The sequence below is a fragment of the Apis mellifera genome, linkage group LG1, assembly GCF_003254395.2.
Source record: "Apis mellifera strain DH4 linkage group LG1, Amel_HAv3.1, whole genome shotgun sequence".
NCBI classification, from domain to species: domain Eukaryota; kingdom Metazoa; phylum Arthropoda; class Insecta; order Hymenoptera; family Apidae; genus Apis; species Apis mellifera.
The window spans coordinates 10,404,477-10,429,699 of record NC_037638.1 but is presented as its reverse complement, the minus strand read 5'-3'; the positions used below and the strand labels follow the sequence as shown (position 1 = coordinate 10,429,699).

The 25,223-nt window shown below is 48.8% G+C and overlaps 1 protein-coding gene across 8 annotated transcripts in view; it reads left to right on the top strand.

Moving 5' to 3' along the window:
* LOC725189 (protein bric-a-brac 2) overlaps window positions 1–25,223 on the top strand; it is a 220,487-nt gene that overhangs the window by 22,670 nt on the left and 172,594 nt on the right. For 7 of the 8 annotated variants that reach the window (XM_026446291.1, XM_026446289.1, XM_026446287.1 and 4 more), the window contains 2 exons: window positions 13,140–13,270; window positions 23,209–24,691. In XM_026446291.1, coding sequence (XP_026302076.1) covers window positions 23,723–24,691 — 969 coding nt within the window. In that variant the 5' untranslated portion in view covers window positions 13,140–13,270; window positions 23,209–23,722. Of the gene's footprint in view, window positions 1–13,139; window positions 13,271–21,972; window positions 24,692–25,223 lie in introns of those variants that run through there. The other variant, XM_026446285.1, reaches the window with a different exon arrangement.

Sequence of the window (25,223 nt, the reverse complement as noted above, 5' to 3'; positions counted from 1 at the left end):
GCAGGGACGTAGTACGTAGCCGTACGCACCACCATCACCGATACCTCGTATCGCACGTACACACACACACATATATTCTCTCTCTTTCTCTCTCGCGTACCACCGATATCGATGGACGCCCGCTCGAAATCGATGGCCGCTTTATTACGACGAACGATGTATAAGCGGTATTCCAGCGCTGAATCCTATTATTATACCGGACAATTATAATAATTATTTGCCTTTCTCGTCGTAACAATTAATACCGCGCGGACTGGACGCGATATCGCGTGCGTATGTGCCCAGACGCGAGGTATAGAACGCGTTATACCTCTACAATCACCTATATCTACGAGAACACCAATACCATCCTCGTTCCGTGAATTCTCTCTCTCTCTATACTTTCCAACTAGGAAGGAAGGAATACGGTTTAGAAAGGGGATATCTTCGCGGACTAGGTTTGGAGGGCTTTGGAACTCGGTGTTTCTCAAACGTGTTGGAAATATATATATATATATATATGTGTAAACGTTTTGCACGTTTACGGAGCGGAGGAACGCTAATCAACTGACGCGGGTTTCGTTCGTTCGTTCGTGGGTGGCTGGGTCCCGGTCGTTTGTTTAGATGGAGTTCCAATATTATCGACGATATTAATTAATATTACCGAGCCATAGGTAATTAGCATAAATCGAGGGAGCGTCGTAACAAATATCCGGGCGTAGGGAGGAGGGAAAGAAAAAGCCTTCCCCCCCCCCCCCTCGATCGGAGGCAATTAGGATTTCAATTAGATTTCAACGATGTACGCGCGCGGGAAATTTTGACAAATTCGGCCGTCTGGAAGGGTCGTCTGGAAATTTCGGGGACGGAGGAACGGACGGGATGGATGGAGGGCCGGTTTTGCGCGGCTGCGGGGGCCGCCCGCGCTAAACGGCCCGTTTATTTACCGTTATTTACGAAGTAAATTTGACCGGTGTCGGTATTAAATTATACCTTGTAATTTCGCCGATCAACTCGTTAACTAAATACCTACGCGCAAATTAATGGAGGATACCCCCTCCTCTACCCTTCCCTTCCTTTCTTCCTTCCTTTCTTTCTTTCTCTCCCCGTATATACAAACGGAAGTACGGATAGAACAAATAGAAACGACACGCGGAGATGGATGCGGAAGAACGACGAGAAGATCGATTTTTCCTCTCCTCCTCGGAGAAGAGATTTTCGCGCGGAAAACAGGGACGCGCGGGGAAGAAGAAAAAAAACACAAGGTCGATATTTAAGCGCGGCGATACGAGGTAAGAAGAAAGACCGTTCGCGGCCGGTGTACGAGGTAAGTGGCGGCGGTGAGTTTAATGGTAAAACGGATAGGGGGTTGGAGAGGAGGGGGAGGGGGGAAGAAGGGGAGCGGCGGCGGTGGGAGGGAGGCGGTAGTAGCGGCGCTGAAGCGGGCGTGTAAATAATTTCTGATATAATACGGTTAAAAATTACCAAGTTTAAAATTAAATAATTCATTTTAATACTGGCTGGCGGCTGGCCGGAGGGGGAGGGGAGGGAGAAGGGGAGGAGGAGGAGGAGGAGGGCAGGAAGGGGGATGGCGGAGACTGCCGCCGTGGAGACTGAGAAACCTGCCGGTGGGTTAGGCGGGAGGGTGGGTGGGGGGCACAGGAGCGTACCTACTCGCAGGGGGTCGACGGGGCCCGCGCCCAGGAGGCATCTATAAATTTCTAAACTTAATAAATACCTAATGGCCAGACCTGCTTTGTAGCATAGCGCACTGTAGATTTTACTTTACTGTAAAGGTAGCGGACTCTTCCACCCCCTCTCTCGCTCCTCTCCTCCCCTCTCGTCCCCTCCCGACAGCGGCGCTACTCGGGCTCCCCTTTTTCGTTTTCTCGCCCAAAGGTTGGATTTCTCCGTGAGCTCGTGAAACTTTCAACTTTCCGTGCGAGGGGAGGGGCGAAATTTTTCGGCAGTGCCTTCTTTTTCTCTCCTCTTCTCCTCCTTTAACTAATCCCTTTCTTCATCTCGAGGAATATCGAACACGAATCGAGGAAAATTCTCGTCCACGCGATATAATAATACATCGTTTCGCTCGTTCTGGAAAAACGCGGGGTTAATAAGAAGGGGAGGGGACGAATGAAGAAAAACGGAGCATTATCGGGACGGCCGTGCGCTGACGGTGGAATTCCTGGAAAAAAGGGGGACAGGACGGCGGGCACACCGTGTATCGCACGATAGTGCACACGCCGCTGGACTCCCATTGTTGCGCCGAGTAATATAAACAATTGGCCCTGTCCATCTCCCGGTTTCCGGCCGTCACTCGGAAGCCCCGACATTTTTATGGATCGCGGCACCGTCTGCCTCCCTCCTCCCTCCCTCTCTCTCTTACTCTCTCTCCGTGCCTGGCTTGCACTCTCGCTCCCCTGCCTACCACGAGGTTTCTTCTTCCTTAAGACCTCCGCGAGCCTGAATATTAATGCGACTCTCAGTTTACATATTCCCCCTCCCCCTCGCTCACCCACTCCCGCTACGTATTCGAACCACACGACAAAATCCTTCGAGATTTCAAACTTCGCTTCCTCTCCCTTCAGCCGAATCTCGTTTATTTATTATTTACGAGTCGGGTAAAAACCAAGGCTGAGAAATTAATCGGCGGGGGATCGGATCAATATCGGATGCGATACGATTTTGAAATTCGATTTCGATTTCGATTTCGAGTTTTCTCTTTTTTTTTTCGGGGCCGTAACGAGTTTGAAAAGAACGAAATCAATGTATCGTAACACGATGGTATTGGTGGTGGTGGTGGTGGTTTTCTTTGTGTTATTCGTTGTGCAGTCGGTCGCTTATTAACGGAGGAGTTGGCTTGTAACGTTGATACCTGTGTATATAAATTGTGAGCCGAGGCAAACAGGAGTGCAAAGAATTATTCCCAGTCTTGAATTTCACATTTTTCTTCTACGCTTCTACGTAGCCAGCATCCATTCTCTCGATAATATCTACATTGTGAGCAACACAGCCCGACATTTATAATTAATTTAACACTTTTACGTTAAATCGTTGCGTCAACCTGCAACACGATTTCACGATCATAATCTCCGACCTCTGACTATCGATATTCATCGCGATACGTTAAAATTATGCGCGTAATAAACGCGAAGAAAATGCGATCCAAAAGAGAGGAACGTCTTCGAAATCGCATCTTCCTCCCCTCCCCCGTCTCTTCCTCAAAGTTTCGATCGATCGAATATATATATATCACCTGTTGGAATTACGTAATTAGACATTTAATCGGAACGATTAAACAACAAGTAGAGTTCTTTCTTTCTCTCTCCTCGATCGTGAATAATAATACTCGATCGGATATAAATATATATACGTTAATTAATCGGATTTAAAATTAACAAGGTGCGATTGATCGCGATTACTACACTCGATATATAATACAATTTAATACAATTTCACGTGGACGCAAGAAAGAATCTCGATCCTCCTTAACGATCCAGGGATATTCATTTCAGCGTTGTACCGGGTTATATACGCGAACGTATGTTTCTCGATAATTAATTCCTGGGTTCTCGGCTGCAACCCATTCGAGGACATACATACACATACATAACGCGGCGGGTACGCGCCGATAGGAAAGGTCTCTCTCTTCCCGTCCATCGTGAATCGAAGCTGCGGTATCGATCTACGAACGCGTTTGCCGGAACCTACCTCCGAAGGTTTCGACAGGGACCTAAAATACAGGCCTAAATCCACCATCCCCACGAATTTGTACGCAACGTTTACCGATCCTCCTCCTCCTCCTCCTCCAATTTCACCATCCTTATCCCACTGAAAACATGGATATGCAACAACGAATCTCTCCTCTCTCTTCTGGACGACGATCGAAGGATTCGACGCAAGAAGAAGGAGAAGGAGAATTGTAAATTTTTTTCCACGATTCGGATCTCGCGCGGCCCAGTAGTCAATCACGGAGTGTAGACGCGGGGGGGAGGGCCGCGCATTGGCGTGGAACAGGCTGCGGCATACATTAATCACCGATGCTAATGGTATCATAGCCGGCGTAGCTGTTTCGTAGCGGCGCACGCAAATTCAGCGCGCACGTTGGAGCGGGACGGGGAGAGCGACCCGTATAAAACCAACGCTATCTTCACCCTCCCTCCCTCCAACCCGACTTTCCTTCGCGCGCGCGCACGTGCACGCGCGCTCGCACACGGAGAGGAGAGGAGAGAGCGCGCAATCTCTAGCATGCGCCAACGAACAGTCTGAACAGTCGGCGATAGATGCAACGCGAAATGGCAGCCAGTCGAATGTTGCGTCTTCATTATTCCGGCTTGCGATTCCTTTCAATGGGTCCGACAGCCGGAGGAGGATAAGTGTCTTCTTCTCTCTCCTCTTTCTTTCTTTCTTTTCCCCATCCCCCGTATTTATCGTCCTCCCCCGCACGGTTATTATACGCGTGTATATATATATATCTATCCATCTCTCTCTCTCTCTCTCGGTAATCGCGGCTGTATTCGCCGCGAAAAGGCATTAAAAGTTAAATAAAGCGACACGCTTTAGCCCTTCTCCGGTTTCCACGGTAATCGGCTCTCTTCGCTCGGAATAAAACTCTTGGCTCGAGACGACACCTGACTACGATGAAATAAAAATGAAAAGTTTGTATATATATATATATACTTCGAAAGAATAAGAAGAAGAAGAAAGAGGGAGAGGAGATAAATAAGTAAACCGAAAGAATGCGAGGAGGAGGGTGGAATAGTGGAGAGGCGCGCGCGTGGGTGGGGAGGGAAGAATGGACAGAAGAGAAAGTCAGAGGGGGCGCAATGGCCGCACACACACACCTCCCTCTCTCTCCCCCTCCCTCTCTCTCTCTCTTTCTCTCGCGAGGGGGTGGAACGTTCCGGAGAGTTTCGAGGAGGCAGTGGTAGAGATGGATGCGGAGGCGGTGGAGGCGGAGAGTGGAGGTATAGGAAGAGGCAGAAGTGGAAGAGAGGAAGAGGAAGAGGAAGAGGAGATAGGAGGGATTCGCTGGAGGGTGGAGGTGTGGGAGGTGGTAGGTAGGTAGGTACCGGGAAGGTGGAGATGGAGGTGGAGGCGAACGAAGAGAAGGGACGGGGTTCGTCCTATCAATCACGGTATTATTATCGAGTCCGTGATTAGCAAGGCATGCTAACGATATCTCTGGCCGGAGGCAGAGGGCAACGCTACCCATGCATGTGTATATGAGTATGTACACGTTTATATACACGCGCGTGTATTCGTGCACGCATCGTTCGCCGAGTTGCTCTCCGAGATGGATATGCGTGCGCCGTACGTATTTCTCTCGGTGCACGTGTGTCGACGAGCCTCCGGATCCTGGCCTGTGCGCCGCTGGATCCGTGTTGGCCGCAATGCAACTGGAGTGGCCGCGATGCGATTCCAGAGAGTGGTGCATAGAGAGAGAGGAGAGATTGTGTGTGCGTGCGTGTATGCGCGCCGGTCATGGTACCCGATGCAACGACGATGGTGGTGGTGATTTCAACGACGATGGGGGGGGAGGAACGAGGATAGAGGACGAGGGAGGGAGGAAGAAAGATAGGCTCGGCTAGGCTGGCTAGATAGGTCGGGGGACATAGGGGAAGGCAAATGGAGAACGACGAGGAGGAGGCTCCAGAGCCACTGTTACCACCGCTGTTCGGCTCCTGTCTAGGCTACCAACTGTAACCTGCCTCCCTGCTACCGTCCCCGGCTTCCGTTGCTTCCCTATACCTGCTCTTTCCTCCTATTTTTCTTCCTCGATCGAAAATCGATGTGGTCGAATTTCGTGAAGACGATAGATACGTAAACGAAGGGAGGAAAGTCTTTGTTTGGGAGGTGAAATCGGTTAAAAGGGTAATCGAAGAGATGGACGATCGAAGCGCCGAGTCCATCTCTCATCGATGGGTGTAATGATCGTTCCTGGACGAATCCCTCGGTCGGTTGGCCGGCCCCTATCTCTGGCGTGCGGCCGATATTCGGGTTATACGGATCGCTCGCAATGCGATTCGCGGCTAAACGCGTTACGGGGAACGTAATTTAGTCCCGGTTGCATAGCCCGTCGTAGCGCGCCGTGTTCGTGTGCCAATGTGTTTTTCGCTATATATATATATGTATATATATATATATATATGTATACACGCGACACGAATCTATCCGCGCGTTCGATTATTCGTCTCTTTCCTTCCTTCCGTTCTCTCTCTCGGTTCGTTCGTTCTTCGTTCCCTGTCTCTGTGTCGCCACTTCTCTCTGTCTCTGTGCGGGTAATATTCGCGATGCGGGGAGTCACTGGCGGCGGCGGCGGCGGCGGCGAATTCACCAGGGATGGAGACGCGTGGGGCAGGATGGGGTGGGCTCGAGTAGCGGAGGGTGTCGCACAGGCGGTAGGTAATGATATTTCGCGCCCATTATGAAATATTCGAAATGATTTGCCGGGATTGTGCATTTTGATTTGACGTACATCCGCGCAACACGCGGACTACAGCACCGCTGCTCTGTTCCACTCTGTCTATCTCCCCGTCATCGTCGTCGTCGTCGACCGCGCTTTCGTTTCTCCACTTCCACTCTCTCTCTCTCTCTCTCTTTCGTTCTCTGCTTAATTTTTGTTTCGAGAAGGAAGAAAAAGAAGAAGAAGAAGAAGAAGAAGAAGGAAAAAAGGAGGGATTTTTTTTCGAATTTCTCTCGTTTCGGATGGCAGGAAACGGTCGCGTTTCGAACACGTTCGATGAAATCCGGTGAAATGTGAGTCCCTGGGGCGTCGTTAATACCCGTATTTGATGCAATAACAAAGCAATAAATATTTAATAAAGTATTAAAACGTATAATAATAACGTAATTACCCGGCAGTGGCCGACTCATAATAATACTAATTTAAATTGTAATTTCACGCAGGAACGGCGTCATTCTCTTTATCTTTACGTAGTTTCAAACTTTATTCCGATCGATGGCCTTCCCCTTCCTCCCCTCCTGTTTCCTAAAATTCCCTCTCTCTCCACCGATCCTCTTCTTCTTCTTCTTCTTCCTCTTCTCCCTCCTCCATCTTCTTCTCTTCATTTGTCCAACGAAGAAAGAGAGAGACGAGAGAAAAGGCGGGAAAAAAGGAGAAATGTTGCGTGTCGAAAAAAAATCCGGGATTAAATCCGGAGAAAGGAGGGGGTACAGAGAGAGAGAGAGAGAGAGGGAGACAAAGGTACGGGGGATAGATCGGCGGAGGTAGTTGGTTTAAATTCTCTTCTGCTACCGCAAACATGCATAATGCAGCCAGGCGGCGCGTGTAAACGCGTGAACGCCGGACGGTGCCAACCGCTAAATACAAAAATCCCCAACCACCTGTGAAGCACGCCGCACCGTCCGGTGCCGGCGGTATGTGTGCGTTTGCCCGGCCCCCGTTTGTGTGTTTTTGTTGTTGGTGTGAGAGCGCCGCTTTCCGTGTCTTTCTCTCCTCTCTCTCTCTCTCTCTCTGTCCACGATATAGCTGAAGGGGGGATTGTGCGTGCGCGAGGTTCTATATATATATATGTGCCGTGTTTGTGTGTGTGTGTGTGTGTACGTTTCCAAGTTAATTACAGCATAATTGCGGTCGACATTTTGTTGTTCGTCGTTCGTCGCAGTTGTCGGCCGGCTGACCCTGCGCCGGGATCGCTTTCGGATTTTCTCGCTCGAAAATTCTTGCGATATCACGCGCGCTTATTAGCATTACCCGTCGTTGTTACACGCTCGAATTTTCGGCCTCGTTACACGCGCCGAATTACGCGCCTCCCATTCGCAAAATTATTCGCGAGGCTTCCCGCTTCTTTTTCCCTACTCCCTCTCTTTCTCTCTCGTGTTCACGCACCGTGATCAATCTTTTTCCACCCCCGTACGCTCTGTAGCAGCGCTACCTACTACCCTTTGTCGCGTAACCGTCGCGAGAAGGAGAAGATCCTCGAAACGACGATCGAAAGGGATCTCGTCGAGCACACCCCTTCCTCTCTCTCTCTCTCTTTCTCTTCGAGACATCATATCGAGATACGAAGAGAAAGAGAGAGAGAGAGGAGTGCAGGAAGAGAAAGCATATGCAAGAAGATAATGGGAGAAAGGGGAGGGGAACGAGGCGAGGCGAAACGGAGCGAGAGTGGCGGAGGCCTCGTCGAGGAGAAAGACGGGCAGAGATGGAAACGAGGAGGTGTAGATGGGCACAAAAGCACGAGATATTCAACCCTATCGGATCGTATATATCTGCTCCACCCTCCCACCCCATAAATTGATGCCAATGTACCTACGTGGCCCCGGCACGTTATACGTCTGAATATTACGCACACTCGGCCCTCATGGACATCGGGGGTGGCAAGAGGTGGCAACGGGTGGGACTAGGGTAGCAGGGAACAGGAGGAGGAGGAGGAGGAGGGGGCGAGGGTGGAGAGTGGGCGTGAGGGGGGAGCAATGCTTCGAAGGGTGGCCAAAGCGGCGAGGCACGGCAGGAGAGGGGTGTAGGCGGCCGCGTACCTACACGAGTCGCACACCATACCTCGGTTATACCGAATAGAACACAATTAAGTAAATGAGCACGGGTTGCGCGCGCTATAGATACCCTCTATTATGTGTATTGATCTCTAGCACGGACTCCAGTTACACGTAATACGTGTTTTGTCATTTGCGCGTTCGTACGTACCTGCCGATCCCCTCCCCCTTCATCTCTCTCTCCTTCTCTCGTCGTACACTCTGTCTTTCTCTCTCTCTCCCTCTGTTTCTATGCATGGATCACAGATATCAACACGGAGGAGGAAGAGGAGGAGGAGGAGAGTGAGAGAATCGGATGAAACGAGCGGAGAAATGAATACAAGGGAGGCTAAGCCTTGCGAGGAAGGGGAGGCTCTCTTGTTAAGGCACCGCCTTAAGGCGAATTTTGGATTTTCTTTTTTTTTTCTTTCCCCGATTATTCAGATTATTCTTACGAGCGAAGAGATTTCGATTCTCGAGCTTGGAACTCGATGGAATTCCTTTATTTTTTTTTTTTTTCGGGGACGAGTTGGCTGTAATACCGTTTTTTTACGACTTCCGAACTCTTTCGCGCAGAAATAATTTGCGTTAATTTCTAGCAAGCCTAGCAAGCTGTGAAAAGCCGGATACACGGTCCCCGTGGCATCGGAGAGATAAAGTTTCACGGCAAAATTTCGAATTTATCCTCTTATAGTGTTTCTCCTTACGTGTCGGGACACGTGAAAGTATAGAAGGCAGAAGCAAATTTTCGCATTCTTACTCGAGAACGCATCGTCTCTCTCATCTTTTGTAACCGCGACTTTTGCAACTCTCGTTACGCGGAATAAAAAAGGAGGAAGAACGACGGTTGTAATAATATCGAGATACTATTTGGAAACAGTTCGTTGTTTCTCAAACTGCCGTTTCCACGTAATGTACGGTACACACGCGCGTATATGTATGTGTGTACGCGATACGTCAACAGGAAGCGGAAAGATAGTTATCTAGCGAATAGGTAAAAACAGTGAGAGGGGCGAAGAGAAGTGACCGTGTAGACGCCATAGTTATTTATTTTCCCGAGGCTGATTATAATATTACGCAAGCCGGCGGTGTATACACGGTCTCGTCGTAATGCGGATGCAAATACGACGAGCAACCGAGTCGAGTCGCGCAAATCTTCGCCCGGATACCGTATTTTATTCATACGTTCGTCCACCTGCGAAAAAAGGAGAGGAAAGGAAAAGGGAAAGAGAATGGCCGCACGCATTCTCGCGCCACGTCCAATTCCTTTCGCGCGCGAAACAACCTTCCCCAAGATCTCCGCAGTTGTACGTACATTTACAATTTAAACCTTTTACCGATCGAAGTTGAGGAGACGAACAGAGAGAGAGAATCCGGCGGCATCACGTTCGCAGACACGTGAGAGACTTATTATGCGTTCCTTGATTCGTCACGTAGATATATGCTAAATTCTTTTCTTTTCTTCTTCTTCTTTTTTCTTCCAAATATCTCTCTGACGATATAATCGGGAACGAAGGGAAAATTTTAAGGGGGTTGGAAATTATCTTCTTCTCCTTATCGAGGAACGGATCGAGGCGTGATTAACGAACATTTAGCTATGCAAATTTTCTCTGTTACTCGAAAAAAAAAAATAAGAAGAATTATTTTACATTCCATAATTTTTCTTAACGAATTTCGATTTTATTTAAAAAAAAGGAAGAAGAAGAAGAAAAATCACGCGATAAAGATATTATATATTATTCTTTCCGCTCGGCGGGATTGTCAATTTCTCTAATAAACGGAAGCGCAACGTCACGAGAGGATCTTATTTAATTCGTACGTCGCATGGAATACCGGTTATAACGATAAAGACATTATACTTGTACCGCGTCGTGCACACTACATCCATACACCGAGCCTTCTCCATATCGTGTACCGATTTCCTTCCTTTCCTCGTGTGCTCCTAGACTCGTGTATATATATATACATATAAACACACAACTACACCGCCATTGTGTACGTACGATGCACTTACGTAACACACGATGCAAAGACACGTGCACATCGGATACGTCTCGCCTCCTCCCCCTCCTCCTCCCCTTCCCTTATGCGCTCTTTCGCATAACGATATATTATTTATATAAGCGGACCTGTCCCGGCAAATCGTTCCACTCTTTGCAAATTACCAGAGAGAACCACGTAAACCGCGGAATAATGGGCGTCGAGCCGCTCTCGGACGAAATTTTCCGAAACGAAAACGAGTGACCCGCTTCTTCCCTCCCTCCTCTCACGATCAAACGCGGTATTTTTCGCGATCACGTAACTGGCTCGCGGTTACACGCGGTCGTTTAACGCGACGGGCAGTCAAATTGAATCGGATAGATTAATTCCTTGGAAGAAATATCACCTACGATATCGTACGAGATAATCGATGTGAGAGAAGGATTTCGGAGGAGACGTCCCGTTCGATATCACGATTATCAAGAATGACGTAAACGTTAAAATGTGCAAGCATTCCTTTGCAATTTGACAAGCCGGTTTTAACGAACGCGAAAAATTCATCTTGCGTTACGTTACATTTAGCCACCGATGGTATTACAAGGAGTATTAAGCAGCAATCGATGCACGTTCGAGGGTAACGAAGATATCTCCAAGGGATATTTATATATGTCCCTCGAAAATATCCTCTAAGATACTAAGCCGAGTAGGTTAATATCTGAAACGATTCGAGGAGAGAGAGATACATATACGTACGATTTTTTCATCTCCAACTCCACGTTTCTCGAAAGATTATTCCGTATCGAGGCGCGTGACTTTATTAATTTACTCGAAACAACTTTCTTATTCCAACGATTCCAAGATTCTCGAAAGAAACTTTGGAGAAAAGATGGAAGCAATGCAACGAAGAGAGAGAGAGAAAGACTGTTCCTGGCGGAAGTGCGCGTAACGTTATTTTCTGATTTCCCATTCATTCGTGGTCCGCCGTTTAGTTTCGATTTGCCGCTTCGTTACAACGGGCAGGAGATTTACACGGTCAGATAGGATTGTTGCTGGCCTGGCATCTCCTCTTCCGCCCTCCCCCTCCTAGCTAGGCCGCTAATACCCTCTTCCTTTAACGCCACCGGTTCGTTCCTCCTCCTCCACCTCCTCCTTCTCCCCGGTAGTAGTCGAATATACCGCCGCCCACCACCGCATCGCGGATACAACAGGATACAAGTGTGCAAGCGTTGTACACTCTTCTCTACCGTGGCTTTTATATAACCGTCTGTCGTCACCGGCTGCGATCTCCCTGCGATATCTCGCCTCGTAATCGCGTTCTTCTTTTTCTCCCCCTCCCTTCTTTCTTTCTTTCTTTCTTTCTTTTTCTCCGCCCGGTTGGCCGATCTTTCCTGTCAGATAATCCGCTTAGCGTGTACTTTGCATTTCAAATACGCCGGTCGGACTCCCGATCGCGAGTATTCATCCATCCGGGCATACGTTCCGGCCACTTCCGTCAAATCGATTCATTTTCTCCACGCTGTTCCTCCCTTGTTTTCCAAAAGCGTATAATAATCTTCATCGTCGTTGAAAACGTGGCGGATTCTTTTCAAAAAAGGGAGCGAGAGATAAGAATCTCCTCCGATCGAAATTCGATTGACACCGATTTCAACTTTTCGAGCCGCGCGCCATATTAGGTATCCACCTTTAACCTATCCCCGTATTCGACGTTAAATGGAAATTTTTATCGGGGCAGAAGGGAGGAGAAGGGGCGAGAGAGAAGGCTCGAGCTTGGAAGGGAAGAGAGGTCTGGTCGAAGGGTGGAGGACGATGGAGCGCCGTGGAAGGTGAAGTGAGCGCGAAAGGGGGATGAAGGAATAGGGAGAAGAGAAAGGAGAGGGAGAGGGAGATATGCGTGCGCGAAGGGGCCGACGAGGAGGACCGACCGACCGACCGACCGACCGGGCGGAGAAAAAAGGAGGGGAAGAAAAAAAGAGGAGGGAGGGAGGGAAAAACGTAGCTGAGAGAGAGAGAGTAGGAGTTGGTGTGCACCGTGCGCCCAGCAAGTAATAAGTTAGTAATAATATTTTCACAATATCTCTCCTGGATTGGATGTTATTTCATTATATTTTATTGCCTCTTACTATTACTCTTGCCGGCGCGCAACCCCCCCCTTCCTCGCCCCTAGCCAACCAACCCCTCGCCGACCAATACTATCGCAACTACCCGTCACTACCACCACGCGGCCCGGTCGCGTCCCAGTCGCTCTGTTTTATTATCTCGAGCCTCTCACCGTGCCGGGGGAATTCACTCGCGGAACTCATTATTGAGGAGTTTATTCTGCTGTAACCATTGCTACCCCCCGTGCCTTCCTCCTTCTTCCTTCCCGCCAACTCCTCCTGTCTCTTCTCCTCCTCCGCTCCCTCTCCTCCTTGCTGGAAATCTTGAAAATAAATCTTCTTTGTTTTTTCCCTTCGGTTTAATCGATTTCGATCTTTCTTCGATTCGTTCCCTTCTTCCTTTCTCTGGTGGAAAGAATTAAGGAGGAGAGGATAATTGTTGCAATTTGTTGTTTAATATTTTTGTAAATATTATATATATAATATAGGAAAGGGAAAAGGAAAAACAAATTCCAGTGTGGCCAGATTATTTTCGTCTTCTTTTCAACGAGTATATTTATTATGTATATTTTTTCCCCTGCTTCGTTACAGATCCGCCAACAAAATAGAGAGAAGATATATATATCGTCTCGCATGGAGAAGAGCAATGTACCTGTCATGGAGGAAACGCGAGCTCTGCTATCAACGGTATCGACGACGCTCGAAATCTCGTAATCTAACAGGTAAGCTGTCGGATTTGTCGCTGCAATTTTAAAAAAAAATCTTCCCCGTGTTACGGCCGATTCGTGGAGAATCCATCGATTACGCGTCAAAGACGGCAGATCGGAAAGGTGGAACAGCCTGTTGCCGCTTGGAAACGATATCTCGTCGCAGATTCGTTGATAAAACATACTTTTCGAGCAGCTATTTATTCTTCCACTCCATTTTTCTTTTTCTTATCGTTAAATAGAATTGCAATATTTCAGCAATTATTTAAAATAATGGTATCTCGTTTTACCTTACAAATATAAACAGAAAGTGATGCAAATACTCTTTTCCAAACTTTCTAATATCTCTAATTCCACAAAAGATAAAACTAATGAATTTTATGAATGAATTCTCTATCTAATGAACTTTAGATTATCCTTATATTTTTTGAGAATCGAAAAACTACGAATCTTTGCCTGAAAGAAAATGGCCCAATTATTTCACGAATTCGTTCCTCCGATCCTCGAGAAATATCGAAAGCAACTACTCTCTTTCTCTCTTTCTTAAACTTCCTTTAAGAGAAAGAAACGTGCGCGCGTGCGCGTAGTAAACATCGGTCGTAACAAGCGGGACGAAGCGAAATTTCAGAGGGAACAGAAGGGACGTATTAATATAAACTTGCCGTGACTAATACAACAATTTATCCAACCGCGGCCGTTTAAACGGTTACGACCATCCCGGGCGACGATTCTGTCGCGCGTGTTAACTCGCACGCGTTTAATTCGTCCCGCGAATTAACTCGCTCGCCCACATTCCTCCTCCATTTTCTTTCTTTCGAACCTTCCCTCTCCCTCCGCCGCTTATACCATCTCTCTCTCTCTCTCTTCTTCGAGGGATATACACATCTCCCTCGATTCGACCCAGTTCGACATCGGTAATTTCATTCAATTTAACTTTATTCAATCTAATTTAATCTAATTTCTCCTCCTCCTCCCCTCCTCCGTTTCGCGGTGGAAACGAATTTTATCCAGCCTTCGAATCTTCGTATTATTGTTATCGTTACGAAAAGATTAAAAATTTTGTCGAGAGATTTTTTTTTGAATTATACATTACGGATTGAAATTACTTACGTTTCGAACAGGTTTTGTGCCCGTTCCAAACTTCGCCCATCTCTCCCTTCTGTTTGACGTTCCGTAAAATATATATATATATATTCTCGCGTTGATCGTTCCAGCGTATCGTGCCTCTCTCTCTCTCTCCCTCTCTCCCCTCGTTCCGTGACCCTCATACGTTTAATTGTTATATTTATAAAGGGGGCAGGGCTTGGCGTTGCGTGGTGATACCCGGTCGAAGGGATACCACCGCTTTCTTTTTTTCTTTTCTTCTTTTTTTTTTTTCCTTTTTGGGGACGAGAGCGACCCCTCGTTTCTGCAGATCGATATTATCCCGAATATTAATTCGATTTTCTCGAGCCTCTCTCTCTGTTTCCATCTCTTCTCCCCCTTTTTCGCAGTTGGAAACTTTTCTCTTCTTTCGAGAAGATTTTATATATATAACGTTTTAGATAGATTTTTTTTGGAGAATATTTAAGTATCTGGAGAGATGATTTCAATGTATAGTTTCGTTTTATACATGGTTTTAGTACTAAGAGTATCCTTTTTTTAATATTAATTCCCGTCGTTAGCAAGGGGATCTCGTTTATATTCACAAGCCTTTGCCGGTGTGTAATAATAATAATAAAATAAAGGAATATGTATTATAACAATTAATATTGTATACGGGGATAGAGGCGAGAGAATACATTTCCATTAAATTCAACGAAGTTTATCTTTATCGCGGTGCGATATTAATTATTAAAATTCGTAATGCTTTGTTGTATTCCTCGTACATCCTCGAAAGAAAGAAAGTTATTCTCGATGAATATATTAGAGCGATATCGTAAAAATATTATATATATACGAATATATCGATTTTATACGAATTTATATATATATACGAAATATATCGACAATCATTCCCGATATTATTAATACACCGCAAAGCCGATCATTAGTGTTGCTGCTCCTCTAGCAGGAGCTCGTTGAATGACCCAAATTGTTCGTGCGGCAATGGTAACCAGGTAACTTGAATCACGCCGCCGCCCTTTATTCCATTCTCAAACAGAATTAAATTGATCTCGATTCGATCGACGAAACAAACAAAATCCCGATAATTGATAATAATCGAACGGAATAATTTATATTTCTTCTGCTTTCTTCGAAAACCTTGGAGAAGAAAATTTTGTTCGACGACAGAGAGAGAGAGGAGGTGGAATATTGGACAACTAATTACCTAATCACTCATTATCTACCGCAAGCTCGGGGACCAGGTAGATCGGTGGTGCACGTGGGGAGGTCGCTGGGTCGTAGAATAGGTTGCCCAGAGGGTCATTGTGATACGCGAAGCAGAATCATGCAGAATCGTATATTATCGATTGGACGGAGAATTTGAGGCCAGTGGACCCCTCCGTTCAGAGATCCATCGCCAATCTTTTCTCTCTGATCGATCGATTCTCTTTCTCCATGTTTCGAGGAGCAATCCATTTCTGAAACGAGCCCAAACTTTTCATGTTAATTCTCGAGTGAATATTTAGAAAAGGACGTCCAGCACGGGCTACTAAATATGAATCGATTATTGAATCATTGTTTCTGAACATTAATTCTTTCCTTTTTTCCCTCTAATCGAGGAAATATTTGAAGAAGAAGGAGGCTATCGAGGAAAGCGATTCCTTTTTCGTCACCTTCCGGAGATCTTAGAGTTTTTTTATCGATCGAGTTCGAGCTACGAACTCTTCTTATCCAATGTTGTAGGTGTAAGCGCGGGGTTGGCCGAGGAAATGGCGGGCAGACGAAATGTAAACACCGCGTGGCTCGAAAAAAAGGGTACGATTTAAGGTCCCGGGCGGAACAAAGGCCCCTATTTAAGCATTTTACCTCTCCACCGTTCTCTCTCCTTTTTCCCGTTAATTCACCTCCTCGCTCCTCGCCGCTTCACCCGCCTCTTAATAAAGATACCAAAGTGTTCCTCCCAGACGCGCTCGTGATTCTTCGAACGATTACAGCAATTACTCGAACGCGATCGTTTATTTGTCTCTATCTTTGGTGAAGAGGAGGCGAGGGGAAATCTGTTATAGGAAAAAAAAATATATATATATATATATAAGAAAGAGGAGTGGAATAGACGCGGGGGCCAAGCGATCGGGAAATAAGTGGTACGATCGGGCTTTCAAGCTTTCTTGTAGCGCGTTCCACCCCAACACGGGGATGACAGCCGTTGAATAATAGAAGGAGCCACGTCGAGGTTAGATATTCTTACGATCACCGAGAACCCTTCTCTTCCGGCGATACACAGCTAAAATCCTTAATAATTCAGCCGCTGGCTCCGAGCATTATCCGTGCTTCCGATTGCATACAACTATATAGCCGGCGCGATAACCGTATCGAACTGTGTGCGTTCTCTCCACCATCCAACCCGGCGCTCTTTTCCTCCCCGAGAAATTGATCTATCTCTCCGAAATTTCGACGGTCCAGGTCCTGTTCGAGAAACGAAGAGTTCCAGCGTCCCCAGCCAATTTTCAGCTTGGAAATTGGAAAATTCTTGTAATCCACTCTCCTTCAAGGGTTCGAGAATCGGCGGACGTTTTAAAAGCACGGTGCCCTCAATTATTCAGGCGCAATTAACGCGTCAATAGGCCCATTCGAGTCACGCAGCGACTTTCCTGAAACACGACCGACTTTTTCTCTTCCCTCCGCGTTTCACGAAGATTGTATTTCTTCTCTGCGCACATACGTGCTCTAACACGTTATCGAGTTGAGAACAAGAAAGAATCATTCATTTCTTCTCCTTCTTTCTGCATTACAATCTCTCTGCAATTTACAAAAAATATGAAAATATGAATACAAGTGATGGAAAGAAGAATAAACAAACAAATCTTCTCTAAATAATTAAACGCAGAAATGAGACGCGTAAATATATTCATATATATATACGGAAAAGGGAGGAAAAGGGCGACTTGGGGCAACGCGAAAGTGTACTTGCATCGATAGCCTTGCTTCGGTTGCACCGGTTCGTATATACGCGTGTATATACACACACGCGTGTACACGAGAGACGCGTATAGTGTATCGGTACAGGTATAGAGAATGGCGTGGAAGCGGGGGGGAGGGGGAGGGAGGGAAGTGAGACGGGGGATGAAATGCGGGGTCGCAAGTCGGTATTGTCGTCGGTTACAAATCAAATACCCGATATCATTGTTTGGTACAAGCCAGCCACCCGTCCACCCACCCACTCCCCTTTTATGCCACCCCTTTCTGCAACGTTAACCCAACCTACCCTCCTCCCCCAACCCGACCACCACGACTAATAACTGCTGGCAGAAACGTTGTCTCCCTCGTCTAGGCCTAATTATCGCCTCGCGCCTCCTTCCCTTCCTCAGCGAGAGGAGGGAATTTTTCTTCCCAGCACGCTCGATGAATGCGAAATGAAAGGGGAAGAAAATCGAGGTTAAAATCGAGAGGCTCGTCGATTTTTAATATTCACGAGATTCAGATTAATCCGATCTCTATGTGAAATATATCGGTAAGATTTTTCTAATCGAAGGGAGGAGGGCAGTATTTATAGAGATAAAGGGTGGTGAAAGTAAAAGGCGGGCGAGGGAAGGAGAGGAAAAGGTGAGAGCGGGGCCAGGCACCGCAACGGTGGGCGATTAATGATTCAGGGGCAGAATTTCGAGACGCTGAAATATTAAGCGCGCAACTCTCTTTCTCCTTCTTTAACGCTCTTCTTCTTACTTCTGCTCTCTCTTTATTTCTTTTCCACCCCGCGTCGTTGCGTACGGTCCCCCTCTTTCCTCCTCGTTTGTCTGCTGCACGGCTGTGCACGTGTGTACGCACAGCGTTGGGTCCTTTCACGCGCTCACTACACGCGCACACGCATCAATGCCAGCCTCCGCGCGCTTAGCCACACGGCAGCGGCAGCATCATCAATATTTCTCTTTGCTCACTGTTCTTGTACAATACGTACAGCAAGCCTGTCCCTGTAATTCCGCGAGGAACGGCCCCAGCCAAGTAACGATTACTCGGCAAATGGCTAATTTTCCAGCCACCCTGTACACGAACGAGCCGTTGATTCGCCTCTTCTCTCTCTTTCTTTTCTTGAATCGAACCACGATTTCGATATATATTGGAAAAATATATAAGATGAAGAGAATTTTCGAAAGGAATGAAAAAACAACCGATACTTTATTTTATCATTATTTCATTTCATTTGGAGAAGGATAAGGCCATTTCTTCCGGATTATTCTTTTTCGTAAGCGGAGATACGAGTCCGTGTCCGAATTTTTTCGATCGTAAGGGCGACTCTCCCCTCGGATCGAAATTTTTTTCCATTCCCCGCGAGTTGGAGGGAAGAGGGGGGGCGTTAGTATACTGTTTGCAGTTAAACAATATTACGTAGTAAAATTTATGACCGCCAGCCTCGCCCTTACAATGCGCTCTCTCGGCCTGTGCCACGGCTGAAAGTATCAACGATATGAGAAATACGAGCGTTATAGCCGCTGCCACCCCCGCGCCTACGATGATCCACGGCTTAACGGAATACTGCCTCTACCTGCGCCCGTTTCTCATTTCTCTCTCTCTCTTCCCTCTCCTTTCTTTTTCTTTTTTTCGAAAATCTCCTCGTCCGTTCGAGTGTTTCCTCGTCTCGCGTCGCGGAAGAAAAAAACGGGATCAGCTTTCGAGTGATAACTCATTTTCCTCTCTCTCCCTCCTTTAACGAGCATTCGATGCTCGCATCCACGAAATCTTTATCGAAATATTAGCGATCCTTCTTCTCTCTCTCTCTCTATTTCTTTCCCGAAGAAGGATCCAAAGTTTAATTCTTTCGAGAAGAAGAAGAAGAAAGATCTCCGAATTACGGTTGAGCTCGACTCGTCGCTTTTTTTATCGTGACGCAATCTCGCGCCCGTTTACGCGGCGTCACCCGTAAAAATCGTGCAATATTCCCTTCCTCGGGAGTCCCGCGAGTGTCGTTGCGAGTTGAAACGCTCGATTCGCGCTTTTACGCTTTTAATATAATGCCGCGTTACAAAAAAACCGATACCGGATCAACAATTTGCCGTGATTCTTCTCCGCCCGTCTTCAATGCTTTCGTCGAAGGTCAACGTTTTCTCTTCTTCAAATTCGACAAGTTTTCGATAAGTCGAGTTACAAGCCTGATGTTAATCATTGGATAATTGGGACGTTTTTGAATGGAAGAATGATTCTAAGCTCGGCCAAGCGTGATTTTTAAAAGAGCATTCGTATTTACGAGTAATTACTCCGCCGTTTTGTCATTGTCGACTCCGTTAAATCAATTGATGTCGCTGGAAACAACACGTTGTTAGTTTATTCGTAATCAAAGAGTTGGAGAGATTCGGCGGAAATCTGATTCGATGCTCGAAGTCTTTGAGGGAACAGCGAATCACGATCATGAAACAAATCGAGAGAGAAAGAAAAGGAAAGTGGACAAATTTTTAACACGAAATAAACACTTTTTTCGTTTGAATGTTCGTACGCGCGAATAATATTCTTCCTAGTTTCGAATCTTAGTGTCGCAAGTTTATCGTAATCTTCGGCTTGGAATATTATCGATATTAATTTGTAATCTAAATCGAAAAGCAATAAGCCGGGGACAAATAATATTATATACAACGATAAAGATTGATAATATTACCAAATGGAAAAATAACAATACCGCAATACGATACTTAACGAATCGAGGAATATAGCGCTTATAGAAAACGATCTATATTTAGCTCTTTCCAGTACGAAACTTGTCTCTCTCTCTCTTCCTATCAAATTATATCATATACTATATCAATTATTTATCGTCAAAACACCTGGTACGTCGTATCGTAAGTACTTGCTTAGCGTTTCGAGTCGAATTGTCGACCACCCTCTCCCCCTCGTTCCGCGCCCCCAAGACGGGGGAGGAGAGAAAAAAATTAATCGAGCGATCTCCCCGCGTGGAAGGGAGATGCAAGATAGTCCCAAAATTCGCGTTAATAGCCATTTAGGAGTGTCTGCCGGAGTCGAAGGGACAGACGCGCACCGTCTCTTTGTACCCTTAATTTCATTAGGTCGGCCATCTCTCCTTTCTACCGGCGAACCGTAACTCCGTTATCGGGAAGCACGACTCCCTAAATACGACCCGTTAATATTTTTCCCCATCTCGAGGAAACGTTCCTCGACGCGTCGTCGTTGTCGTTAAATAATCGTTTCCACCCTCGTTGCAATCAAATTAGCCCGTTCCACGAACCGTGGAACCATTCTCTCTCTCTCTCTTATACCATATATATTCTTCTTCTTCTTCTCATCGAAGAAGAAAAAGGAAAATTATAAAACACGAGACTACGTTCTCGAACGTATCGCGTCTTACGATCGAATTTTCGCTGAAGAGAGAAGAACGTAAGGAAACGTTCAAATTCCGAGGAGACTCGGGTAAAGAATATATCGCGCGGATCCACTCGTTTAAGTCTCAGGGGGTGGCGGCGCACGAAACGCGCCGGTTGGTGGCCAGTTTCCTCGGCGGAAGGGGGAAGGAGAGCGGAGGCGACCTGCTCGAAGAAATCGGTTGCAAGCTACGAGAAAGAGCAAAGGAATAAAAGAAAGAAAAACCTCGGTACCGCACGACGATATTCGAAACGAGCGTCGACATCGCGATCGACATGGAGGGACCGCCACCAAGGGAGAGGAGATCGCGAAAGGGGGAAGGAGCAGAAAGCGAGAGAGAGGAGAGGAGAGAAGGACATGGGAGGACCGCGAGAGAACGCGGCGCGAACCGGAACGGGAACGCGAGCAACGTTCGAGCGGCGGCCACCACCACCGCCGCCACCACCGCCACCACCACCAGCACCCACCACGAGAGCACCACCACCACCACCACGAGCACCCACCACGAGAGCACCACCACCACCATCGCCGCGATCACCACCTCCGGTGGCATCGGTGCACGCCGTGACCTCCTCTCGCCGTCATCGGTGGATCGTAGTTTCGGGAGGCCGATCGGCGGCCGGGCTTCTCCTCTCCGATCTGCCGCCGCGGAGAATTTCTCTTCTTGCAGGCGCGAGGCCGAGGGAAGAGAAGGCCGATCGCGCGAGGGAGAAAGAAGGAGAGGCGGCGTTAGGCGGTCTCGGGGGGCGGCGCCTGTCGGCGCGTCCGATCGGAAGGTGAGGCTCGCGATTGGCCGATGCGGCGGCGGGGCGAGGGGAGCGGGGCGCGAGGGCGCGCGAGCGTTCCTCCACCCGCGCCCGTGGCTCGCTCCGCGGCATCCTCGCTCCTCGTCGCTCGCCCGTACACCTGTCTCGCTCCCCCACCGCCGCCCCACCCCTCCCCGCCCCGCGCCCACCGGCTCCACTCCGCGGTTCTTTGTCCCGCCTGCGCCCGTCCCTGTCGCACCGCCTCGCCCGCGCTCTTTCGCCGCGCGCCTCTCGCTCCCTCTCTCGCCCTTCCTTCTTCCTCTCTCGCCGTGCCCTACCCCCTCCCGCGCGCGCGCCACCGCTCTCCGCTCCCCTCGCCCTACCCTCCCGCCCCGCCGAGTCGGCGCCCGCACCGCGGCAAACACACGGTATCGGCGCTCGGCCGCCTCACGGACCTCTCTACTGCCGTTCGAGCGAGCCGTCGCCGCGGCGAGCCTCTCAGTTGCGACGCGCTCGTCACGGGGTGCAGATCGTGCGCGCTTCGTCGTGTCGCTCTATCGGTCTCCGCAACGCGCGCGGCCATACACAACCGCGCGCACGTTTTTCCCTCCCCGTATCGAGATAGAGATAGAGAGAGAGAGAGAGAGAGAGATAGGTAGATAGAGATATACAAAGGGAGAGAGAGAGAGAGAGACAGAGAGAAGGAGAAAGATTCATCGAATCACTTTTTGGTGCTCCGTAAACGAGAGAATTATTTTCAGTGTTTTCTTTTTTTTCTCCCTCCCCCCCTTCTACTTCTACTTCTTCTTCTTCTCGGTGTGATTCTCTTCTCCTCGTCATTATCGTCGTCGTCGTTGTTGTTGTTGTTGTTGTGTTGTCCACGTAAAACGTATACGATACATACACATTACGTACACGTAATTCGGTGCTCGACGACGAACTTTTTTTTCTCTCTTCTGGGACAACGACAAACCGTTTCTCTCCTCCGATTCTTCTTGAAAAAAAAAAAAAGGGAGAAGGAAGAAAGGATCGTGACCGTTTTCGGGGAGGACAAACTGTGAAAAATCGTGAAAGAAAAGAAAAACACACGTGTGAATTTCGATCGTAAGAATCGTAATGTTATACGTCGTGACATAATACACAATACGTAATACGTAAATCGTATTTACGGGGAGACGGAAGACAAAAGGAGAGAGAGAGAGAGAGAGAGAGAGATAAACAAGTGGAAGGAAGAGTTAATCCTCGTCCCGGGTCTCGGTGGCGCGCGCGTGGAAACGCACCGTGTTGTCACCCCTTTTTCGAAAGTCGCGCGCGAGCGCGCGCGCGCGCTGGCCCACGCCAGCCGGTTGGCTCGTAATCCGCGACGCGACGCGACGTGGATCACCGGTCGATTCGCATTCTCGGCGTCGTGTTGACGATGCGCCCCGTCCCTATCGTCGTGTTGTTCTTGTTATCGTGAATCGCGCTGGACTCGGATTTTCGAACTTTGGAGAGAGGGAGAGAGAGGGAAGAAAGGAAGGAAAGAGATCGGATCAGAAAGAGAAATGAAATCGGTGACGAGATCCTCGGGTGAAAGAATCCCGTGCACGTTCGACGGATAGGCGAGCAAAGTTTTTTTTTTTTTTTTTTTTTCTCTTCTCCCCCCTCCCCAACGAAGAAATCAAGAGAAGAGGGGAAAGAAAAGAGAAAAGAAGAGAAGGAAAGGACGCGCGTGGTATTTGTCTCGCGCGTGGCTGTGTGTACGTGGTGTTGTTCCAGATGCGGCCTCGCTGTTGAGAATTCGTTGGTGACCGGTCGGTCGAGAGAGGGAGAGGCGAGAGAAGTTTCGACGACCGAAAAACGGAGGGAAGGGTGAAAGCGAAAGAGGAGGCCGCGGAACGCGTAAGGAAGCGCGCCAAAAGGCCGAAGGAGGCGGGGGAGGCGGAGGGGGAGGAAGAAGAGGAGGAAGAGGAAGAGGAGGAAGAGGAAGAAGAGGAAGAGGAGGAGAAAGAGGAAAGCGGAAGAAGAGGAAAAAGAAGAAGGAGGAGGAGAACTAGCGAGGAGGAGGAGGAGGAGGAGGAGGAAGGTGGAGAGGAGCGAGTACGAGAGCGAGAACGAGGAGGAAGAGGAGGAAGAGGAGGAGGCGGAGGAGGAGGAGGAGGAGGAGGAGGTCGGGGCGGAGGAGGAGGGAAGCGGGGTGGGAGGAGGAGGAGGAGGAAGGGGAGAGAGGAGCGGAAACGGAAGAGGAAGAAAGGAGCGAGGCCGGAGGACGAGATTTCTCGACGCGGCAAACATGACGCAGCAAAGCGGGGCTGGGTCGCCCCAGCAATTCTGCCTACGGTGGAACAATTACCAGACGAATCTGACCAACGTGTTCGACCAGCTTCTCCAGAGCGAGAGTTTCGTTGACGTGACCCTCGCCTGCGACGGGCACAGCGTGAAAGCGCACAAGATGGTACTGTCCGCGTGCAGCCCCTACTTCCAAGCCCTTTTCTTCGACAATCCATGCCAGCACCCGATCGTCATCATGAAGGACATCAAGTGGCCCGAGCTCAAGGCCGCGGTCGAGTTCATGTACAAGGGGGAGATAAACGTGTCCCAGGAGCAGATCGGCCCCCTCCTCAAGGTGGCGGAGAGCCTCAAGATACGGGGCCTGGCCGACGTGAACAACGAGCACGAGTTGGCGTCGAGATCGAACCTCGAGGAGGCGGCCAGCGCCGCCCTTCACAGGAAGAAGAGGCGCCGAATATCGGGCGAGAGGTCGCCCCCCGCGTGCAGCCCCGACCGGATCCCCGGCTCGGCCAGCATCCCCGACGACGGGGAGCCGAGCCAGGTGGGGGGCGGGGTGATCGTGCCCGACATCCACGGCATGCTGCCGAGCAGCTCGACCCCGCGCTCCCTCGGCTCCCCGGGCACGCCCAACGTCTCTGTCACCCCGCAGATCAACCTCCAGGAACTTCCGGTATCGCTGCCCCTGCCGCCGCCGCCGCCGCCGCCCCCTCAGCCCGGCCAGCCGAGCTCGCACTCCATACCCGCTCACCACGTGCCTCCCCACGTGACTTCCGGTCCCCACGCGCCCGTCAACCACCTGACCGCCCATGGCCAGCAGCTCGCCGTGCAGCAGCAGCAGCAGCAGCAACAGCAGCAGCAACAGCAGCAGCAACACCACCCCCAGCCAGGACCTATCGTCGTCCCGCCGAACCCCGGGGACGATCTCGAGATCAAGCCTGGCATCGCCGAGATGATTCGCGAGGAGGAAAGGGTGAGTCTTTTCTTTCATTTTCTTCTCTCGAAGGGAAATATATTCGGTGTAGGATTTTGGAAATCGCCTCGCCGGCGAAACGAGCAACGGCGGGGGAGGGGCTCGAGAGTAGGGGAGGGGAGGGGAAACGCGTTTGTCCACGCAACAATCGAACGAGGGTAAACATACGCGACAAAAACCGCGCGTAAACAACAACGAGAAAGCCCCGTTTATATTCGTTTCGAAATATATATATCTATATCCATGCGGCGAAGTTAAATCGTAAGGTAGACGTTGTTTCTAAACTCGAGACGATGATCGAACCAATCGACGCCAAAAGCGTTTTTTCGAAAGTTGGTTAATTTCGAATTTTGATTGTCGGAAAGAACGAGGAGGAGAAAAAGTCTTGGTGGCGCGCAATTTATAATTGGGGAAAAAGCGGCTAGACGACGGCTAGGCTACGAGAGATCGTAGGTTAGGGGCCAATTACCGGGCCGCGGTTTCCGAATGTTTTCGAGCGTCGAAACCGTCGTCTCTGACGGGGAAGACCGAG